The following is a 23,579-nucleotide window of genomic DNA, read 5'->3' on the forward strand; positions in this document are numbered from 1 at the left end:
CCTCCGACCCAGTTTAAACAGCAGGACATGTTATTCCACTTTGCATAAATTCCCCGTCCCTCCCTCTGTGCTCTGCTGGTTAACAATAAACATGTGACCCCTGTGGCTCTAATGTTTGGTTGTTTGAGAAGAAATCTACTCCAAAGTAGACATTTAATGCATTATTAAAGGGGTTGTTCAGGATTTGGAAACCATGATTTCTTCTAGAAACAGCGCCACTGTTGCTGAAAGGTTGTGTTTGCTATTGCAACTTGGCGTGATTCAACTTATTGTGCCAAGAAGCATTTAGGGTCTTTTTTTTAAATAAAAATGTATGTATTTAATGGTGTTAAGCCAAGTTTTTAAGTTCTTCATCAATGGGATAGGGGATAACTTACTGATCACTGGGTTCTGACCACTGCAATTTTTAAATGCTGTTTTGTAGTGTATATATTGTATATATTTGCATTACTTATAATGCTCTAGAACTGCATTCACAATTTTAGATTTTGCTTTTGAAAACCGTTAACAATTTTGTTGTTGGACACAGCCCTAACAGTGAAGCTGGGCTATTACAGGTATATTGTTACGCTATGCCTGCGTCCCTGCATGGTCCCTCTCCCTCCTCTCAGCAGGGACACCGGCATATTCACTGCCCCGGCCATGGGTGGCGGCGTCCTCATTTTCTGCTTCCTCCCCTCTGGCTCCTATACAGCCCGCACAGTCTTCTGGCGGCTCGCCTACTGCATGTGCGTGCACTTGCCTGTTCTTAAGGGGGCAGAACATGCACTTTAAAAAATGCCTCCAGCCAGTATCTGGGAGGCATTTTGTATTAAAGGCACCCTCCCCAGTAGGGAGGTGCCTGATCCTGATCCCGAACCTGAAGCTGCTCCAGTGGTATCTGAACTTTGTAGCCTCTCCGGCAGATCCCAAACCAGAAGCAGTTTCGGCAGTACATAAATCCTGAAGTTGCACCTGTCTGAACAAGCTTCAAATCCAGCCTTGTCTGTGACTCTGAATCCAGTCCGTGTCAGTGTACCTGTCCCTTTTGGGGTCAGCAGCTGCAGTACCAGGGACTGTCTAGGAATGGTACCTGGTCTTTTACTCATAAATGAAAGTAATTCTTGGCTTCTCCTTGCAAAATTCACAGACATTCTGCAGCTAATTTTATTACTTTTTTTCATTTTTTTATGATTTATTTTGGGTTATTTATTTATTTTAATACACAAAAAATTAGCAAACCTTTTTCATAGCAGGTTGCAAAATTTTTAAATCACATGCATAAAATGTAATTATTATTTGGAGGTGATTATTTATTTATATTGCACCATTGATTCCATGGTGCTGTACATGAGAAAAGGTTACATACAAAATACAGACATCACTTACAGTAAATGAACTAACAATGATAGACAGGTACACAGGGAGGAAGACCCTGCCCTTGTGGGCTTACATGCAGAAATCCGTATCAAATCCAATAACCCTGAACGAGCTCTACTACAGGGCAGTTTTTTTTTTAAACTTATAATAACTGTATAGTGCCATTTGTGTAGTAAGGCCACGGCCCCACTATCGGTATTCGGTCCGTATTCAGTCAGTATTTGTTCTCAGGAGTGGGAGCCAAAACCAGGTGAGGAACAATCAGAGAAAAGGTATAATAGAAACAAGTCACCAATTCTACATTTATCACCCACTCCTGATTTTAGCTCCCACTCCTGAGAAAAAATACTGACCAAATACTGATAGTGGGGCCGTGGCCTGAAGGTTATGCTTTCCAAGATGAAAATCGCCAAAGCAATCTGTGTGTAGACATTGAACCTACCTGCAGAATTGGAATTGCAGCTCCAGACCTCGATACAGACAATAACTTCAGGATGATCAATACAAAATTAGTAATGCAAGGTATTTACAGAGTTAATCACGTCTTTAAAATAACGCTATTAACTTGGAGATATCGGGTTAATCAGCAGGTTAAAGAATCACTCCCATCAAAGTTTTTATCCTCTTAATATATTGCAGTCATCATATTATACAGCACCGGGTACTTACAATTGCTCATTTTGCCTTTCTACCCAGCTCATTCTTCTCTTTTCTCCTCTGTATGTAGAAAAGGAAAGTTCCTTGTCCCCGCAGAAATCATTCCTCTCTTCAACCCTTGCCCCAGCTGTTCCCTCCTCCCCATGCCATTGACTTTTGCAGTGACTCGTCACTCAAACAGGGAAAATTGACCTCCTGTTTATACATAGAGCTTAAAAGGATTAAGCTAGACAGATTTTAATCATGTAATGTCATAGACCTAATGAAAAAGAGAAAAATTAAGTGGGTAGAAGGGCAAAATAAGCAATTGTAAACATACAGTGATATATAATATGATTTGCATTATATTAAAATTATAATAATTTGATGAGGGTAGTGCTTATTTATGAGTCCGTGGTGTGCCAACACTGAGAAGCCCGCTACCGGGAGGAAAAGAACTTTATTGCTCCATGGAGCGTTCAACTTCCAGTCATAGGAATGGCGCCAAAAAGTTTCAGTCACCGCTCAATGTATAGAGCGGTGGCTGTAACTGACCCCCCCCCCCCACATCACTGACTGACAACCGCCAGCACTAATGCTGAGCCCACTGTCAGTCAGTGCCGGGGGCACGGTTATAGCCATCACTCTCTTGGCACTGAGTGGTGACAGAAGCTGTGCCTGTTCCACCCATATGACTGGAAGACTAATGCTGCTGGGGAAAATAAAGTTAGTTTTCTCCCGGCAACGGGACTCTCAGTGCCAGCGCCATATGGTGTCACAACGCTATTAACCTGCAGATTACCTCCATATCTGCAGTTTAGTATGGTTATTTTACATGACAGGTTCCTTAAAGTAAAATTATTCTGTATGTTAAAGGGTGTTTGAGGGTGGGCAAGATTTTAATGTTCTTCTTTAAAAGTTTATTATCAAGATGTCTATTGAGCAGCTCTATGTAGTCTCCTTACAGTCTCCTCACATCCTGATTTCTGGTTGGGCGGCATGCCTCCTCGAGTGACAGTTCTAGTGCGCAGCGGAGCTTTAGTGTTAGTAGAACGTTAAAGTTTTGCTGTAACACATTCAGCTATCAGTGAGTCAGTCTACAGTGTTTTCACTGTATTTAGACATATTGATAACAAAACATTTGAACAAGCACATGGCTCTGTCATGATTAGGAGACCTGCTCTGAAAGTTGAGGGGCTGGTGATTTTGCAAGATTTATAACAGTAGCTTTTCAGGAGCTGAGAGGGAGGAGAGGCAGTTGAGCTGCTAAGTGCTGTTTAGAAATCAATGCCCTGGAGAGAGCTGACTGGTATGTTAGGAGTTAACCCCTCTCCTGAAATTTAATTACTGTACATTCATTCTTTTACAGGCACTTTATGGCTGGGTTCCATGGAAACCAGCTGTACACTATGTAAGATAAAGGTTATCATTGCAGACGAATGAAAGCAGATAGAATACCCCTTTAATTTTACACAATAAAGTTCCAATTATTTCTTGTATTCTGCCTTACAGGAGCTGCTTACAGCTGATTACAGACTGTCCTGATTCCATTCAGGAAGAGCTGGACCTGATACGATCTCTGAGTTACCTGGAGGAGTTTGGGGTGAAAATTTTGCCATTACAAGGTAAGGAGCTCCAGTAGAGATGTAAAATTGCTCTATCTATAGAAGGATATTTTATAAAACTTTGGCAAAAAGTAAAATGTTTAACATGACAGTTTTGCTCTGATTTAAATTGAATCTGTCAGCACATTTTTTACATTTGGAAGTAGTGGCATCGCTGATTAGACTCTTGTCTTTCAATAAAAATGATGTACCGTATTTTTCGGACTATACGACACACCGGACCATAAGACGCACCTAAGTTTCAGAGGAGGAAAATAGGAAAAAAAAATTAAGCAAAAAATGTGGTCATGATGGCCTGTTATTGGGGAAGGGGTCTGCTGCTGACACTGGTATTGGGGTAATGTCCCCCAGTTCTGTTAATATCCTCCATCCTGGTATGTATGGCCCCTCCTTCCTGGTATACGTGGCCCCCATCCCATCCTGGTATACGTGGCCTTGATCCCCCATCCTGGTATTCATGACGCCCCTTTGATCTACCATCATGGTATGCATGGCACCCCCTGATCTCCATCCTAGTATTCATGGCACCACTTGATCCCCCATCCTGGTATGCATGGCACCCCTTTATCCCCCATCCTGGTATGCATGGCACCCCTTTATCCCCCATCCTGGTATGCATGGCACCCCTTTATCCCACATCCTGGTATGCATGGCACCCCTTTATCCCCCATCCTGGTATGCATGGCACCCCTTTATCCCCCATCCTGGTATGCATGGCACCCCTTTATCCCCCATCCTGGTATGCATGGCACCCCTTTATCCCCCATCCTGGTATGCATGGCACCCCTTTATCCCCCATCCTGGTATGCATGGCACCCCTTGATCCCCCATCCTGGTATGCATGGCACCCCTTGATCCCCATCCTGGTATCTATGGCACCCCTCTGATCCCCATCCTGGTATGTATGGCACCCCTTGAGCCCCCATCACGCTGCCCACAAAAAAATAAATAAACACTCATACTCGCCTCCTCTCTCCTCCAGCGCTTTCCCGCTCTTCTGCCGACACTCTCACTGTGTGAGCCGCACATGGCGTCCCTGCTGTGCGCCCTCACACAGTGTGAGACGCTGTGCTGAAATAGTCACTGCTCCCCTCGCTGGGACGGTGCTTGGGGAGCAGTGACCTTTCAGTCTGTTCAATAGCCGGCACATTGTACCTCAGCACGGCTCCTGCTGCCACACTGCAGTCAGTGTGCATGCTATTAAAGACCATGAATATGCACTACAGCCCATGGGCGTGGGGAGCAGGGAATATTCATTTTCTTTAGTAGCGGGCACAGTATAGGCTGCAGCAGGCGGCTACTGCCTCCTGTGCCCCGCTGATCCCTCACTGCTGCTCCCCCACACCCATCACCATGCGGTCATACAATAATGTAGTATTCGGACTATAAGACGCACCCCCCACTTTCCTCCAAAATTTTGGAGGAAAAAAGTGCGTCTTATAGTCTGAAAAATAGTTGTTTTTTTGTTTTGTAGAGATCTGATGTGCCAATCATGAAAAATGTAGTATAGAAGGCATATGCAAATCTGACTGGAAGTACACTTAAAAAAATCAATACACTGGCTAAAATTACCCCTTAAGGTCTCCTGCAATCACTTCTTAGGATACTAGTTGACTGACAGAAGGAGTCCCCTTCCTATGTCAAGCAACGTAGATGTTGCAGTCACTCCCGTCAAAGTTTTTTTTTCTCCTAATATATTGCAGTCATCATATTATATGGCACTGTGTACTTACAATTGCTCAATTTCCCTTTCTGCCCAGCCGGTTGCATGGATTTATATAGTGTGACCAAGTTGTCAAGCACTTTCCAATGATGCTAAAATCGCTTGGAAAGTGCTTGTCAATCTGCATGCGGAAATGCAAGTGAAGAACGCTTCACATCCGCATGTCCCTGGCAGGAAAAACGCATGTACAATCCGCATGCACAATCCGCATGTACAATCCGCATGCACAATCCGCATGCACAATCCGCATGCACAATCCGCATGCACAATCCGCATGCACAATCCGCATGCACAATCCGCATGCACAATCCGCATGCACAATCCGCATGCACAATCCGCATGTACAATCCACATGCACAATCCACATGCATTTTTTCTGCCAGGGGAGATGCAGAAACGCTCAGGACAAATCCGGAGCATTTCTGCATCGTGGACACATTAGCCTTAATTAGCTTCCCATAGCCGGTGTCCACAGTTTGGGCCCTGATCCTTTGTTTCCCTTTATTCACATTGAGGCCGACTCTGACACATGGTAAGGTTTTTATTAGACAACGTAGGACCATCCAGGACAGGGTCACCTTGCCGTGGTGAGATGGCTTTTATGCTTTTTTGATCAAAAAAACGTGTTTACTAAGAACCCTTTGTTATTTAAGTGCATTTTTCCTTTTTTATTTATTTAGTTACAGCAGGGTTTATGATAATTTTGGGTCTTGTAAGTTTTGTCTGTTTAATGACCAATGTGAACATGCATTTATGTGCTGCATATTTATTAACTTAAACCGAAGCTCAATTTTTTTGCTTTTTAACCTATAGTGCTGGCCTGATAGAGGTACTGTCTTATCAATAACGGTGGATGGAAAGTTACAGTATGATAATCGAGACTCCTCCTGGACATATTAGACTGGCATGTGCACCAAACGCAGTTTTACAGTGAGGCGGGGGATCAGGGCACAAGACCATGCTGTAGGTTTTGTATCAAAAGACGGGCGCTTTAAGGCTCTTTTTATAGACGTTTTTCAGCATCTTCATTATTCCATATAGCGCTGGTATATATAGTCTGTTTTCATGGTTAGCTGCCAGTCAGCACTTTTTTTTCCTGGTCTCTTCAGTGTCTTTTCTTACACACCGGTAATTTTCCTCCATTACTGTCCGATTCTCACTTAGCCTCCAGGTAACTTTATAAAGGGCTTTCACGTGAATCGTGCATCTGGTGACATGAAAACATATGTAAGTGCCGCTCACGTAGTCTGTTCAGGGCTCAGGAGATCGTTTTATCAGAGCCAAAGTGAATTTTCTCTATTATTGCTTCAAAGTTCAGGCCGCAAGCAAATAAAATCCAGAGAGGGGATCGTGTGTGTGTATAATGGGCTGGACAATGAGAAATGAGTCTTCTGATTGTAGGATATTCCACGGACAAATGCTCTCTGGTCACTTCATGGAACGCTGAAGTCTATTTCATCACTGTAAAAAGTAAAAAAAAAATAAAATAAAAGTAATACCGCAAACGCTAATCCAGTAATCCAGAATGCATTGAGTCAACAAGTTGTTAACATAATAACATTAATGATATTATTAATAAAATATAATAATGATAAACATTTCATATTGCTGATAAGAGCTATATATATGTACAGCGGGTGAAATAAGTATTGAACACATGACCAATTTTCTTAGTAAATTTATTTCTAAAGGTGCTATTAACATGAAATTCTCACCAGATGACGGTAACAACACATCCAATCCACACAGGCAAAGAAATCAAACCATAGATTTCCATAAATTAAGATATGTGTAATAATGAGAAATGACACAGGGAAAAAGTATTGAACAAATGAAGAAAGAAGTGCAAAAAGCCATGGAAAGTCCTGACACGACCTGTAATATATCAATAGCCAGAAAGCAATCCTGCCACTTAATCAAAATTAGCTGATTCAACTGATGGCCTATAAAAATGTGTCTCATTACCAAGGTGTCACACAAGAAACATGTCATGATGGATTAAACCAGTGAGCTGTCTCAATACCTTAACAACCTTATTGTTGCAAAACATACCGATGGCATTGGTTACAGAAGAATTTCGAAACTATAGGTTCCAGTGAGCACTTTTGGGGTAATAATCCGCAATTGGAAAGAACATCATTTCACCATAAACCGGCCATGACCAGGTACTCCCCGCAAGATTTCAGACAAAGGAGTGAAAATAATTATCAAAACAGTTGTCCAAGAGCCAAGAACCACCTGTGGGGAGTTGCAGAAAGACCTGGAATCAGCACGTACAGTTGTTTCAAAGAAAACATGAAATACACTCAACCTCCATGGCCGATATGCACCCTCACCACGCAAGACTCCATTGCAGACCAAGCAGCGTGTTTAAGCACGTTTACAGTTTGCTCAACATTTAGACACGTCTGTGAAATACTGGGAGAATATAATCTGGTCAGATGAGGCCAAAATTGAACTCTTCGGATGCCATATTACACACCATGTTTGAAGGCCAAAAGGTACTGCATATAACCTTCAAAATACCATACCAACAGTAAAGTTTGGAGGTGAGTACATCAAGGTGTGGGGCTGTTTTTCAGAATACAACACTGGCAAACTTTATTGAAGGAAAGATGAATAAACAAATGTACAGAGATATTCTTGATAAAAATCTGCTGCCGTCTACTTGAATGATGAAGATGAAACGAGGGTGGACATTTCAGCAAGATAATGATCCCAAACACAGCCAAGGAAATGCTCAATTGGTTTCACAGAAAATAAAGCTGCTAGAATGGCCCAGCTAATCATCGGACCTGAATCCAATCGAAAATTTATGGAAGGAACTAAAGTTCACAGTACATAGGAGCTCACGGGACTTTCAGGATGTCAAGACAGTTTGTGTGGAAGAATGGGCAAAAATCACACCTGAGCAATGCATGCGACTAGTTTCTCCATTCGGGAGGCGTCTTGAAGCTGTCATCACCAACAAAGGCTTTTGTACGAAGTATTAATTTCAATAAACGTGTTCAATACTTTTTCCCTGTGTCATTATTACACATAATTTATGGACATCTATGGATTGATTTCTTAGTCCGTGTGGATTGGATGGGTTGTTACTAGTGATGAGCGAGCATGCTCGCCACTGCTCGGTACTCGCCGGAGCATCTCAGTACTTGAGATGCTCGGAGCTCGCCGAGTACTTTCAAGATGCTCGGGCGGGAGCTCGGCTCCCCGTCCTGCATGTTTGGCTCTATTTAGAGCACCAAACATGCAGGGATTGTCTGCCACTCACTGTAATGTCACAGCCATTGTGGTTGTGGCATTACAGTGATTGCCCAAATCGATGGGAACAGTGCTCACAGTGAAACATGAAAAGCCGGCAATTCAGCAGCGGCATACACCGGTACCCGACAATTTAGAACAGAAAGAATAGAGCATCACACATAGATTAGATAGATAGAAACATGTCAGTCACATATATAAGAAGTACAGTCACAGTGTTGGTTACTGTACTTGTCATTTAGTGTTAAAATAAAGGATTTATTAAAAAAAAAATTGTCATAGGGTTCCCTGTAATTTTAGTCTCTAGCGGAGGTTAAGCAGACGGCTGGGGCAGATGTTTGAAGCCTGGGAAGGGGGTAATATCCACGGAGCTTCCCAGGCTACTAATATCAGCCCCCAGCTGAATACCTAGCCTTTACCAGCTATTAAAATGGGGGACCCCCCAAAAAATGACGTGGGGTCCCCCCTATTTTAATAGCTAGCAAAGGCTAGGCAGACAGCTGGGGGCTGATATTAATAGCCCAGGAAGGGTGCCATGAATATTGGCCCCCTCCCAGGCTAGAAACACCAGCCCTCAGCCGCCCCAGAAATGGATCATCCATAGGATACGCCAATTCTGGCACTTAGCCTCGCTCTTCCCACTGCCCTGTAGCGGTGGCAGTGGGGTAATAGGGCTGGGGTTGATGTCAGCTTATAATGCCAGCTGACATCAAGCCCAGGTTAGTAATGGAGAGGCGTCTATAAGACACCCCCATTACTAACCCCATAGTGAAAGTTAAAAAAAAACACAAACACCCAGAATAAAGTCCTTTAATTGAAATAAACACACAATTCTTTATTGTTCTAAATTAAACCATACTTACCATCACGCCCATTCCAGCTGAAGCCAACGATCTCCTGCAATAAAAGTAAAATAATAAAGCAACCTCATCCTTACTTTTCCATGGTTCCCAGGACAGCTCCAGCTCTGCTACATTCACATGACAGGCTGGATCGCAGCCGAAAGCTGCCATCCAGCTTGCCATGCCGCAGACACTGAGAAGCGCAGGCATGCTTGCGCTCCTCAGTGTCTGGCTGTGACGGCATCCAGATGAGCCGAGTTCATGTCCAATGAACTTAGCTCACCTCATGCACGTCACTGACAGCGTGGGAGAATTCTCCTGCGCTCAGCGCTTGAGCAGGAGAATTCTCCCACACTGGGATGGCATTGAGATGACAGGCTGGATCGCATCTGAGCGCTGCCATCCAGTTTTTCATCCTTCAGAGACACTGCAGAGCGCAAGCCTGCCTGCCAATTTTTTTTTTTAATAAATCCTTTATTTTAACACTAAATGACAAGTACAGTAATCAACACTGTCACTGTACTACTTATATATGTGACTGACATGTTTTTATATCTAATCTATGTGTGATGCTCTATTCTTTCTGTTCTAAATTGTCGGGTACCGGTGTATGCCGCTGATGAATTGCCGGCCGGCTTTTTTAAAGAGACGGGTGCATGAAAATCGGAGGGCACTAGTGTGTTCCAATTGCCCTGCTATGTTTTTCATGCACCCTCCTATATACCCTGCCTGCCTGTCTGCCTATATATTCTGCCTGCCTGACGTTTAATTGAGCACTGTTTACATCGATTTGGGCAATTTTTGACCTTCTGCAGACCGCCGGGGGGGGGGACCGCCGTAGGGGACCGCCAGAAAAATGCTCGAGTTTCCTATAGACTTACATTGGGCTCGTTGCTCGGGTCGAGCACCGGAGTACTCCAATGTGCTCGACCCGAGCTTCGAGCTCCCGAGCATTTTAGTGCTCGCTCTTCACTAGTTGTTACCGACATCTGGTGAGAATTTCATGTCAATAGCACCTTTAGAAATATATTTACTCAGTGAATTGGTGATGTGTTCAATACTTATTTCACACGGTGTATATTTATTTTCTGCTATTATGTGTATTTATGTTTTATCCCCTTAAAGACCGGAATATTTTTTGGGGGTAGTTTGTGGCAATATTTGTGTATTTTATATTTTGGAAACTTATTTTAATAAATACTTTGACTTGTAGATAATGCACAAAAATTCAGACTTAGTGGATCGTGAGGATAGGCCATGAATATTCGATGAGTTGGGGTCTGTCAGCATCCTGCGATCAGCTCTATGAATGGGCCGTCATTGAGCTCCATTGTTAATGTTGTTTCCTAGTCACTTATTTCATTGATCAGCGAGAACGATGATAGTCAGACCCCCTCACGATCCAATAAAGATAGGACCTCATTTTTTAAAAAGGTTCAAAATGTGCAATTTTTGCTCTTGTTTTATTCCCCCTGAGTTCTCCATTTTTTTCTTTCTTTTTTTAAATCCCCCATTTGCTTCCAGAGAAATGGGCCTTTTTTATTTGGGGTTAATTTTTATGCTCTCCAACAAGGGGGCGTGGCTCATGGGATTCATAATTACCCTGTGAACCACGCCCTTTTGGCGAAGACCATAAAAATTAGCACTAAATACAAAGGTCCATATCTCTGGAAGTGTATGGCGGATTTAAAAGAAAAAAAAAATCCGGGAATAAGTGCAAAACTATCCACGTTTTTCTTGGTCTCAGGTCCTCATGAAATAGCTGGATACGCCTTTTAACCCCTTGGTGAAATCTAGCATACATGTGCTACAGATGTGCGCTCTTATCGCATGCAATGTTCTCCGCACCGGAGAGTAGTGAGCTCGGGCCGCAAGAGATTGATCTCTTAGATGCTGCTTTTACGAGTTTAGGATCAGAGAGAGGCACTTCTGTCGCCCATAACCTTCTATTGGCAGCCAAGGACCTACTGAAGGTCCCTGTGTCCGCATCATGTACATCTATGTAGCCCTGCCTGTTGCTGGGCCTCACAGGAGATTGGGAATTTATTCAATAGCCCGAAAAATTACTGTATTGCGTTTTACTGTATAAGTGATCGTGTGATCATATCTTAACTTAATTTTTTTTTTAACACACAAAAAATTTCCCGAAATGTAAATCACGAAATCTAAAAAAAACAAACAAAAACACATGAAAAATAACCTGTTTTGGTATCTCAGTGTGCGTAAATAAAATAACAAAATATTTATCCCATTATCCCGTAGTGTGAACGCTGTAACAGAAAATAAACTGAAATGACAGAATCTCATTCACGTCCCCCCAAAAAATGGAATAAAGAAAAGATCAGAAAGTCGTATGGACCCTGATTAAAAACTGCAGCTTGTGCTGTATAAAACAACCGTCATACAACGCTGCTGCCTGATACACTGAGAACAGTTTCTCTGGAGGTGTGTCGGTGTGGATGGTAGTAGCAATGTGATCTATTACACTTGATTTATCTGCAATTATTCTATAGAGGAAATGTTTCTGGGATTATGATGTGGATGCCGGGGAGGGGTTTATAGCTGCATAATATGGTTATATGCTTCACCGGGTCCTGAATCGCCCCTCAGTCACAAGTCCCGTTCTTGCTCATAACTTACTGTCATACGTCAAAATGTGTGAACGAGAAGGGGAACGAGAAGAGGGGGTTGGATTGAAAATATCTACAGCAATCTGAATCTACCATTTAAAGGGAACCTGCCATCTGGTTCTCGTTATTAAAGTGCCACCAGCACTTAATGTGCCTCCTAATTAGGATGCTGATGATCTGATCTGTGCCCCCCTGCATCCCGTCATACCTCTAAAAACGATCCATTCACTGCTCTCCTGCAATATACGAGCAGTCCCATAGGCATGTATGGACCAGCCTTGGTGCCTGCATTGAGATTATTAACCCGCCCCATCAATTAATGGCCTAGCAAGCAGACAGCAGGCACTGATTTTGGTCCGTACACACCCAGTGGACCGCTCAGCGCCAAGTCTTACGCAGGACACCAGTAAATAAAGGTAATTTTTTTTAGAGGTATTAAACAAATCTGTGGTCTGTTCCTCAGTTGTTCCTCTACCGCTGTGAAACCCCTTAGATGCTGCAGTCACTATTGATCACTGCATCTAAAGGGGTCATTATGATTTTCTACTAATCCGCATGCTCTTTCGCTGACTGAGGATTTGGAGTAAATTTCAACCACTTATAATGTAGCACAGAGGAAAAATTTGTGGTGAATTCCCAGCAAAATTTGTATGTAATATATGTAAATTTGCAGCAAGATAAACGGCAGAAACTTTCCACAGTAAGGACCTACCCTACCTGAAAGAAGTCCTCTTTCCTCTGCATATCAATAGTCCCCATCACAGTTCCAGCATTCACTGTGGCCTAGGGACGTGTGTGTAGTAAGTAAACCGTAATAATACGTGTAAATAACAGGGTACTTAATGCTTTTTCATTAAAAAAAAAAAAGCATATAAGCCATCACACCACGACACGGTGTACCCAGTTGGGACGGTCCTAGCCTGGCCCTAGTATTACAACCTTACCTTGTATCAGACGACATCAATGTGATTAGGGCCGTGCAGGACATGATCCCTAACTGTCCAGACACCTGCTCATGGGAAGCTATATTGTTGATATACTTGGCTCAAAAAGGTGGGCCATGCCTGTTTGTACAAAGCACAAGAAAATATAGCAAAACCAAAGAAATGAGCCAGAACATAAGTTATTAAATGTGCACTGCGTAAGAACACGTTCACACTGTGGCCATTTCTTTGACAAAACCCACCTCCCTCAAAAAAATAAATAAATTAAAAAAAATAAATAAATAAATAAATATATATATATATATATGAGCATCTACCTTACAGTAAGTAAATACGTAAACCGTAATAATACATGTAAAGAACTAAGGGTACTTTAGCTAAATGCATTTTGATAACAAAAAGCATAGAAGCCTTATCCCACCACGACAAGGTGTACCCATACGGGACTGTCTCTTGATAATTTATAACATTATTGTACTTATTAGTAAACGGTCCCTTTACTGTAACCACTACGGTTTGCCCCAAAGTGCAGGACTCTCAGCTTAGAAGTGCCTTATATCATCTGCCAAATGAAGATCATGTAATGGTCCGTGCTCACCCACATTCACAGGTGCTTCAGGAAAGGTCACTGTGCAGCGCGGTTCGAGAGACGCTCTCAGATTGACTCCATTACATTTGTTTAATGGCCATGTGAAAATATCAGCACGCAATGCTCCTCTACTTTATGCAACATTTCTGTTTCTCTTAATGGACCCGTGTTCGTCATTCTATTTCCCTCTCTCTCTTATTCTGTTCCTTTTTTTATTACAATTGTAACTTACTACAAGTTGATGCCTCACTGGGCTTCAGAGAAAAGCAGGGGAAGTGAGGAAGACTGCAGGCAACGCTCTCTGGGAGAATATGTGATGGTTGCAGTCTCTGGCTCAGTGGTTAGCACTGTTGCTTTGCAGCTTTGGGGTCCTGGGTTCAAAGCCCAGCAAGAACAACATCTGTAAGGAGTTTGTATGTTCTCCCCGGGTTCTCTGGTTTCCTCCTTTAATCAAAAGAAATTATAGGGAATTGGGACAGTGATGATGAAGTCTGTATAGTGCTGCTGAATATAATGCTGCTATATAAGCATGCGCAGTGTGACCCTGTATGGGAGTTGTCAGAGGAAAAAATGTAAATCCATAAGTTATCTTCAGGAGGAGAAAGAGCTGACGATCAAAACCCCTTTTGGAAGTAGGACCACATGTGGAACATGAGGAGAGAAAATTTAATTAAACCACCCTTTGAAGCAGGGATTCCCTGAAGTGTGCAGGTGATTAAAACAGGATATCTACTGTGGGAAACTGCTATTCAGATTGGGTTTTGTAGGTTCAAAAAGGAAGGGAAGTGAGAATCTTACATCTCCAGAGGCCACTCTTCCTCCCATGAAAGGTTCCTGATGTGAAGGTTCCAGCCGTGGTGTCTCCATTGTCCAGATTTGAATATTGGGGTTTTGTATCCATCCAATATTTATGGGGTATAGATTTCTGGCGTCGTAGCGAAGAGACGAACGTGACTCGTTAACTCACATAACTGTGTATGGCCATTAGAATCCCTCCAACTGAATAACTGTCTGATAGATGGTGCAAACCTGGTCATATTTGGTCCCCATGTAAAGGTAAAATCAAGATAAAAAATATGACGCCAATATCTAACGCCTGGGACCTTCAGAGACGAAGATATCTTGTAAGTTAGGGATTTCATAAAATCCTGAAGGACTGAGAAGAAAATCCCACAAATCCGCCCCACGTGAATTAATCAAGGGGAGGTGTAACTTAGAAGCGTATAAAAAGCCAATGCCAATTATGATACTTTTTCAATGTCAGGGAGATATATTGTTGTATAGGATTGATCCGTGTTCACCGGACGTTGTAACTAGGAGTTCTTCCCTCCATAAATCTGACTCAGATTTAGTAAGTTTCCTTTGTTTTACTTTTTACTTTTTGTAATTGTGTATACCGTATTGTTTTGTTTCCATTTTGTACCATCTTGTATATTTTTATAAACAGTGCTACCTTTCTGGATCATATATAAAATGTAATAGCCCTTTTCGTCTTGCTCTTTAAACCACACACCGGAAGCCATATGCTACCTGTAACGGGTGTTCAATCGGCCTGTATAAACGATTGTTGGTGGCAGCGAGTAGATCTTTTTGTTGTTGTGGAGCTTGACCGTGACCGTACCGGGTATATACATATATTCTATGCGTTGGGATCGGAGGTGTATATACTATACATTCACTGTTAGTTCCCCAATAACTGGCCTGGTAGTGGAAGCAGCCGCGGTCTCGTCCATTACTAGTCAGCCAGTTGCAAAATTGCTCTGATGATTGGAGGCTGTGGAGTTGCGTCCCCTGACAAAAAGTTAATAGCGGGTGGATCCGCGTGCCCCCTTCTCCCTCCTGGCTGTAATCCTTGACCGGGAACGTCTAAGAACAAGGGATGGCATCCATGTAGAGAAGATGCTAAAAGACCACCAGATTTGGCTGACTTATTACATTAGTAGCATCCCATAGTGCTATACTAGTGCCAGTAAAGTGCCTGCAATTATAATTCCTTCATAGTGCAGCTATTAAAAAGAATCACCACGTTTTTGCTACCTCATCTATGAGCAATGTAGGGACAGAGACCCTGATTCCAACGATGTGTCACTTAGTTTACTGGGGGCAGCAGTTGTAATAGTTTTTAGATGCATAGCTGAAAAAGCTGCCCCTGCCCACATCACAGCTTTATGTGTACATTGTCTATTGAAAGTGAGTGCTAATCAATGCCGTGTGAACTGTAGTGGAGGCAGTGATAATCTCCTGCTCATAAAACTTTCATTGTATTGAAACAGCACACAGCCTAGTAAGTGACACATCCCTGAAATCGGTGTCTCAGTCCGTACCTCATGCTGCCCTCAGATTACATAGCAAAACATGCTGACAGATTCCCTTTAAAAAAGGACTTTTCACTGGATTTTGTGTACCTTCTCCAATTTCTTCTGTCCCACTGATTCTAGAACAGTGTTTTTTTTTTTTTTTTTTTCTGTGCCCCTACTTTTCAAAGTTATGCCTCCCGGTGATGATACAAATTTTTACCTTCACCAAACTGGGCGTTTACCACAGAACTTTATTTCTCCTCTGTCATTGGCCAATCTAAATAGGGCCACGCCCATGGTGAATTTCTGTGGTACAAGTCCAGTTGGTTACAATTTGCACCACAACTTTGGAACGGAGGGTAACAGAAGAAAAAGAAGAAAAAATGTTCCCGAATCAGCGACTAGCACCAATTGGAAGAGGTACTCCTTTAAAGAGCAACACGATCATTTTCATTTTTTGTTTTCAGAAATCATTAGTGCATAAGAAACTCTGTAATAGATCTAAACAGATACATTCTTTCTACTCCTGGACTGATCATTTATTCTCAAAATTCCCAATTCATGGGTAAATTCTGCTTGTATTAAAGATAACTGAGATAAGAGATGACAGTTGGTGCCTGTAAAGTTCTATGGAGAACTGTAACTGTTCTTTCAGGAGAACTTGCAGCACAATGTCCGTGTCGGTCTCTAGCTCCACCCTGTCCATAGAATTTTAAAAGCACCAACTGTCATCTATCAATGTGAAAATCTGTGTTCACTAAATACAGATTTTACCCTTGAATTGGGAGTGAAAGATCCGTCCAGGAGTGGAAGGAAGTAGATTCTTCTGATATAAGATATAGTGCAATTATGCTTTTTTTTGGTTTACTTTTGATTTATGAAATAAAAATTAAAATGATTGGTACTCCTTAAAATAATTTAAAAAAAATCCTGCAAAAGGTCCTTTTTATAGGGGTTTTCTCAACATCATGATTTGTTAAAAATTTAAAGTTTTTGTAGAAACAAGCAGTTTTGCAGTTTACTTAATAAAAATCCTCTCGATTCTCTAGAATAGAGGATTTTTCTTTTTATAGTTTCCTGCATATTACCTTGGTTACTGGCCAGCGCTGCAGTCTGACAGGTAACTGATCTCCTAGGCAAGGCGTGCAGCGTCTACAAGCGCTTTCCAATAGAGCTTGTAAGTGCTTCTCTGAAGCTGGTTGGATCAAAGTATCCAGCCAGATTTAGTGCCCACTTCGCTTCACAAATGATGCAGAGTGAAAGCTGCCTCAAATAGCAGCATGAGCGAGCGCACATTTCAGACCAATGGCTGAATGATGCCGCTGGTCCAAAATGTCAATTGATCACGAACAGCCCACTGCCCCCTGCTGGACGCTGAAAGGCAGGAAGCGGTGCGCTCTGTAAGACTGATAACAACTCTTTAAATGGAATCTGTCAGTAGGATCAATGCTCCTAAGCCTATATGCTCCTTCTACATGCTGGCTATAGAAGGAGTTATCTGAGGATACATCAGTGAGCCCATTCTGACAATGAGTTGGTAACTCTTTTTCTTCTCTTTTTTTCTGAGTTCCTCTGTGCTGATTTATGGTGGCATTAAAGTTGAGCTCAATTTTGTGGTCATAAGTCAAGTGGTAGCAGCTCAAAAAAAGACAGACAAGCTTTACTGACTTGCTCGTTAAAATGAGCTCACTGATAAATTCTTATATAACTCATTCTGCAGGCAAACTGTGTAATTATTTTTTTTTAAAATCAACTGAAAATAAATTTTAGCTCAAAATACTTGTATTTAAGTAATAATATCCCCAATGATGTTAATTTCCTTTTAGGCTAGGGTCACACGACCATATTTTCTCTTATCTGAGAGTGTTGGTGGGGGGGTCAGAGTGTGTGGGGTCAGATTTCTTGGATGAGGAGAAAATGGGGAAAAAATTTTTTCTCCATCTTATCTATTGACAGTCCATTAAAATCGGACTGCACTCAAATGTCATCTGAGTGCAGTCCGATTTTCACTGACTCTTGGACTTGCATGGCCGAGTGTGATCTGAATATCGGATGCAAATCGGGCATGCTGCGATTCTTTTTCCTCGGACAGACTGCCCTAGGAAAAAATTTGACTTGTGAACAGCCTCAAAGAATAACATTGGTCCGAGTGCTATCAGATGTTTTGTTGGATCGCACTCATAATAATAATAATACGGTTGTCTGCATGAGCCTCTACAGTTGTTTCCCTTTTAAGACAAATGCTGTACCCGAGTCATACAATGGATCTCATCTGTGCTTCATGGGCCCAATTGACTTGTAATGGGGTTTTATCAAGTTTCAGCACAGGGTCGGTCTTTTTAAGGAGTTTTTAGAGCAGAAACTGTACGGATGCTCTGGAAATCTTCCTCAAAAACGTGGAGGTCCTGCTCCGAAAACCCTGTAAATCGACTCCGTGTTCATACACCCCAATGGCTGTGTGCACACAGAGGCCTTTGAGGAGTTTATGGAGCCAAAACTGTCAAAAAAAACTCAGCTACAAGACTCTGAGTGCACAAACTGTAGCCAAGGAGGAAAAAAAAAGGTGCTGTTTTTCCTCCTTCATCAAAAATAAAGTATTCTGCAATGGAGACTCAAAAAAGAGCCTTTGCCAAAAAGTCCAATATTGCTCCGGTTCATGCCGCCACCCTTCTGGTCCTTCCTTTTCTCTCCTGCAGGTTGTGACTCTAATCTCTCTTTACAAATTCCTACTTTTCTGAAGTTGTTTTCTCTCTTTCCTGTACATCCCCCCGTTCTTCGCCTCCTCCCCCTCTCTGTAAAGCCGCGTCTCCCTGATATACGTCCTTCCGTCTCTGCTGTACTTTATACCCCGCTAAGTGCACCTTCCACATGGAGCTTTTTATGTATTAAGGAGGAACATTTCCTTACAGCAGACAGAGGTAAAACATCTCCCAGAACATGTGTCCTGAATATAAAGACGTCGCCTTCTTGTCTGCTGTGTTCATTGCAGTCTAAAGATTTTTATTTTTTTTTTAAACCCAAAGTTTAGAGATGTTATGTAACAGATCCATTATTCCAGGGCTTGCTCCTGTGGTTTTGCGGGGTACTTTACATCCCCATTAGGGGCTTTGCATTGAGAAGTAAAGCTCTCTGTGAGATAAGGCTAAGTTGCCACTAGGTAGCAGTGCACGTGCCACTAATGGCCTTGCTGTGAAAGCTCTTCAGCACCTCGGAGAGCTCTCGCTGCTGCATTTCCAGGCTGATTGCTGTGTGACTTGTTCTGGAAATTGCTGGGGATTTTATAGAAAGCTGCTCACATTGCAAGGAACTGCAAAGTCAAAACAGAGCTGAGGATTGTACTGTGAAAAGACTGCTGGGGGTTGTACTCCCCCCATGCAATGTTTCAATGTGTGTGTTAGGACCATGACTTCATTTATCTATAGGCTCCTTGACTCCGGGTTGGATGCATTGTCTAATGGGCTCCTACGGTAAGTCTAAAATTTTACTACTTTTACCATGATTTACACTGCAGCTCTGCAAAAACTCATTGCAGGAAAGACCTAATTAGTTGAGCCATTAATCTGGGAATGAGTTAGTTCCAAACGGTCAGGGTCACCCAATAAACAAGCGGATCGCTCAGTCGTAGGGGGCTATGGTTTTCAATGGCCCCTCTTAGTTGAGCCTGTCCAGACTGTGAATTGACCACCAGTAGGGTATATGCAAGGAAATCTTTACTGGCCGTTTAGAGAGTCTGATGGTCAACCATCGTTAATACCATGATTATGTTTCCATAGAGCATCATGTTATCAGCAACAAAACCAAGGGAGGAGTCCTGAGGAGATAATTTGCATATTTCCACTGCATTTTGGGGTAAGTGAAGAGTCTCCGTGAGCTCAAAGAACACTGGATTTTGGCTGTTGGAGCTGAAAAGAGGACATCGGTAAACCAGAGGAGGAGTCCTGAGGAGATAATTTGCATATTCCCACTACCGGCGCGCGCATTTTGAAGCTTTTTTTTTAAGCTTTTTTCACTGTTTTCAGAACATTAACAATAAGAACATGGAAGAGTCCAGGAGCCATTTGGTGAGCTGCATATCCTGCTACATGTTCACAGACTTGCCAGTGGAAAAGCCAAACTTCACATGCCAGAAATGCAAGCTTGTGTCCCTGTTGGAGGAAAAGTTGCGAAATCTAGAAGAGAGGTTAACTACCTTGAAAATCATTAAGGAAGGTGAAGAGTTCTTAGACAGAGCAGAATTATCTCTTCATGATTCAGAAAGAGAAGAAATTCGTACTGCACCTGAGGAAACAGAGGAATGGAAGCATGTGACCCACAGAAGCAGGAGGATCGAGAGGCAGTCAGCACCCATACTGCTCAGGAACCAGTACCAGGCTCTCACGCAGGAGAACCATGAAGAAATACAGCAAAATAAGACTTTGCCAGCAATGAATAACCTTGTAAGCCCTCAGAATCCTTCTGGATGGAGAAAGAAGAATGTTGTGAAGAAAAAACGGAGAGTGGTGGTCATGGGGGATTCCCTGTTAAGAGGAACAGAGGCCGCTATCTGCAGACCAGACATAACCTCAAGAGAAATGTGCTGTCTTCCAGGATCAAAAATTAAAGATGTGTCTGACAGGATATCAAGACTCTTCAGACCTACAGATCACTACCCATTCCTGCTAATACATGTGGGGACAAATGACGCCGCAAGAAAGGACCTGGAAACCATCTGCAGTGACTTTGAAGACTTAGGCAAGAAAGTGAAAGAATTGGGAGCGCAGGTGGTCTTCTCATCCATCCTCCCAGTGGATGGCCATGGAACAATGAGGTGGAATAAGATTCTACAGGTGAACAACTGGCTACGTCGATGGTGCCGTCAACAAGGATTTGGATTTCTGGATCACGGAATGAATTACCTATACGATGGACTACTTGCTAGAGATGGGGTGCACCTTACGAAGACTGGAAAACATGTATTTGGAAGTCGCCTTGCTACACTCATCAGGAGAGCTTTAAACTAGAACAATGTGGGAAGGGAAGCAAAAGGCCAGAAAAAGCCATACAGCTGACAAATACTATTGAGATCTCTGCTACTGGAAGTGGAAAGGAAGAACAAAGACAAAACAATTTAAATAATAAAAATATGGGAGGAAGAGAACCAATCACAAACTAAAATGTTTTTATACAAATGCACAAAGCATGGGCAACAAACAAGGAGAATTGGAACTACTAACGCAGGAAAAGGAATATGATGTCATTGGAATCACTGAAACTTGGTGGGACGATACACATGATTGGAATAAAAGGCTAAAAGGATACAACTTATTTGCAAGAAACAGACTTGATAAACGAGGAGGAGGTGTCGCATTGTATGTTAGAAAAGCGTATATCTGCACAGAGATTGAAGCTTCAGAGACTGGGAGTTCTGTGGAAACTGTTTGGGTAAGAATACAAGGAGAGAACAACGGAAAGGACACCATTGTAGGCATTTACTACAGGCCACCTGGGCAAGCTGAAGATATGGATGAACTCTTTATGTATCAAATGACCAAGTTCTCCAAAAAATATGACGTAGTGGTCATGGGAGATTTCAACTATCCAGACATTTGTTGGGAATCTCTCTCAAGTAAAACTAACAGGTCAAGCAAATTCTTATCCTCTCTTGCTGACAACTTTATCTTCCAAAAGGTAGGGGAGAAAACAAGGGGATCTGCTACTTTGGATCTAATCCTTATAAACAGGGAGGAAATGGTTGAGGAGGTAAAGGTGGCTGGGACGCTAGGAGGCAGCGATCATGCTATTATAGAATTTTGGATAACTAGAGGAGGAAGACATGTGAAGACTCAAACTTCAAGGTTAGATTTTAGAAAGGCAGATTTTAAGAGACTCAGAAAGAGAATAGGAGGGATCCAATGGCTGGATGTCCTTAAGGACAAAAATGTCCAGGAAGGATGGGAAATTTTTAAAAATGAGATTCTCAAAGCACAATCGTTAACAATCCCGAAAAGTAGGAAGAATGGGAAGCATTTAAGGAAACCAGGATGGATGAACACAGAACTTAAACACATGCTAAAAAGAAAGAAAGAAATGTTTATTAAATGGAAAGAGGGAGGCATATCTAAAGAAGATTATAATGCAGTCTGCAGATCCTGCAGGGCACGTATCAGGTTAGCTAAAGCTGACAATGAATTAAGGCTTGCAAGAGATGTCAAAAGCAATAAAAAAGGATTTTGGGGGTATGTCAAAAGTAAAAGAAAAGTCAAAGATGCTATAGGATTTTTACAGGATGAAAATGGAGAAATGGTAAGAGAGGATGTTGAGAAGGCCGAACTTTTTAATTCCTATTTTGCATCTGTTTTCTCTCAGAAAGAAAATGTAACATCAATTGATCTTTACTGTCCTTTTAAAGGAATAGAGGAATCCAAGTTATCTGTAAACAGAAAGATTGTGAGGGAATATTTAGCTAACATAAATGAGTTCAAGTCTCCAGGTCCAGATGAATTACACCCCAGAGTACTGAAGGAGATCGTAGAAGAAATTTTAGAACCACTCTCCATATTCTTTGAAAATTCTTGGAGAACAGGAGAAGTCCCAGAAGACTGGAGAAGAGCAAATGTTGTTCCTATCTTCAAAAAGGGGAAGAAGGTGGACCCAGGGAACTATAGGCCGGTGAGTCTGACTTCTATACCAGGAAAGATCTTTGAACAAATTATTAAACAACATGTATGTAAGTACATGGATAAGAATGAAGTGATTAACCAGAGTCAGCATGGGTTTGTAACTAACAAGTCATGTCAGACTAACTTAATTTCCTTCTATGACAGAATCACTGACTGGGTGGATCAGGGAAATGCTGTAGATATAGTATATCTTGACTTCAGCAAAGCATTTGACAAAGTATTTCACACCATCCTTATTGAAAAAATGACCAAGTATGCAATGGACCAGGCAACTGTTAGGTGGATTCATAACTGGCTTAGTGATCGGACTCAAAGGGTGGTTGTAAATGGCTTCACATCCAGCTGGATGAATGTCTCAAGTGGGGTACCACAGGGCTCCGTCCTGGGACCTGTATTGTTCAACATCTTTATCAATGATTTAGATGAAGGAATTGAGGGTAAACTGATTAAATTTGCTGATGACACAAAGCTAGGAGGGATAGCTAATACTAGAGAAGAGAGAGAGAGGATTCAAAAAGACCTAAATAAACTGGAGCAGTGGGCAGCAACCAACAGAATGGTTTTTAACAGGGAAAAATGCAAAGTACTACATCTGGGCAATAAAAATGAAAAAAGCATATACAGAATGGGAGGAATAGAGCTAAGCAACAGTACATGTGAAAAAGACTTAGGTATACTAATAGATCATAGACTGAACATGAGTCAACAGTGTGATGCAGCAGCAAAAAAGGCAAATACAATTCTGGGATGTATTAACAGAAGCATACAGTCTAGATCACGTGAAGTCATTATCGGTCTTTACTCCTCTTTGGTCAGACCTCATCTGGAATACTGTGTACAGTTTTGGGCACCACATTTTAAAAAAGACATAGACAAACTGGAGCAAGTTCAGAGAAGAGCGACCAGAATGGTGACCGGTATGCAAACCATGTCCTATGAGGAACGGTTGCAGGATTTGGGAATGTTTAGCTTGCAAAAAAGAAGACTGAGAGGAGACTTAATAGCTGTCTA

At 42.1% G+C, this 23,579-nt stretch overlaps 1 protein-coding gene across 2 annotated transcripts in view; it reads left to right on the forward strand.

Annotated features, from left to right (window-relative positions):
• NBAS (NBAS subunit of NRZ tethering complex) overlaps positions 1-23,579 on the forward strand; it is a 760,680-nt gene that overhangs the window by 279,164 nt on the left and 457,937 nt on the right. For both annotated transcript variants that reach the window (XM_073674140.1, XM_073674141.1), the window contains exon 31: positions 3,508-3,620. In XM_073674140.1, the coding sequence (XP_073530241.1) occupies positions 3,508-3,620 (113 nt within the window). The remainder of the gene's footprint in view (positions 1-3,507; positions 3,621-23,579) is intronic.

This window comes from Phyllobates terribilis, unplaced genomic scaffold (assembly GCF_046119375.1).
Source record: "Phyllobates terribilis strain yellow unplaced genomic scaffold, ASM4611937v1 Scaffold_3__8_contigs__length_932513732, whole genome shotgun sequence".
Classification (NCBI taxonomy): Eukaryota; Metazoa; Chordata; class Amphibia; order Anura; family Dendrobatidae; genus Phyllobates; species Phyllobates terribilis.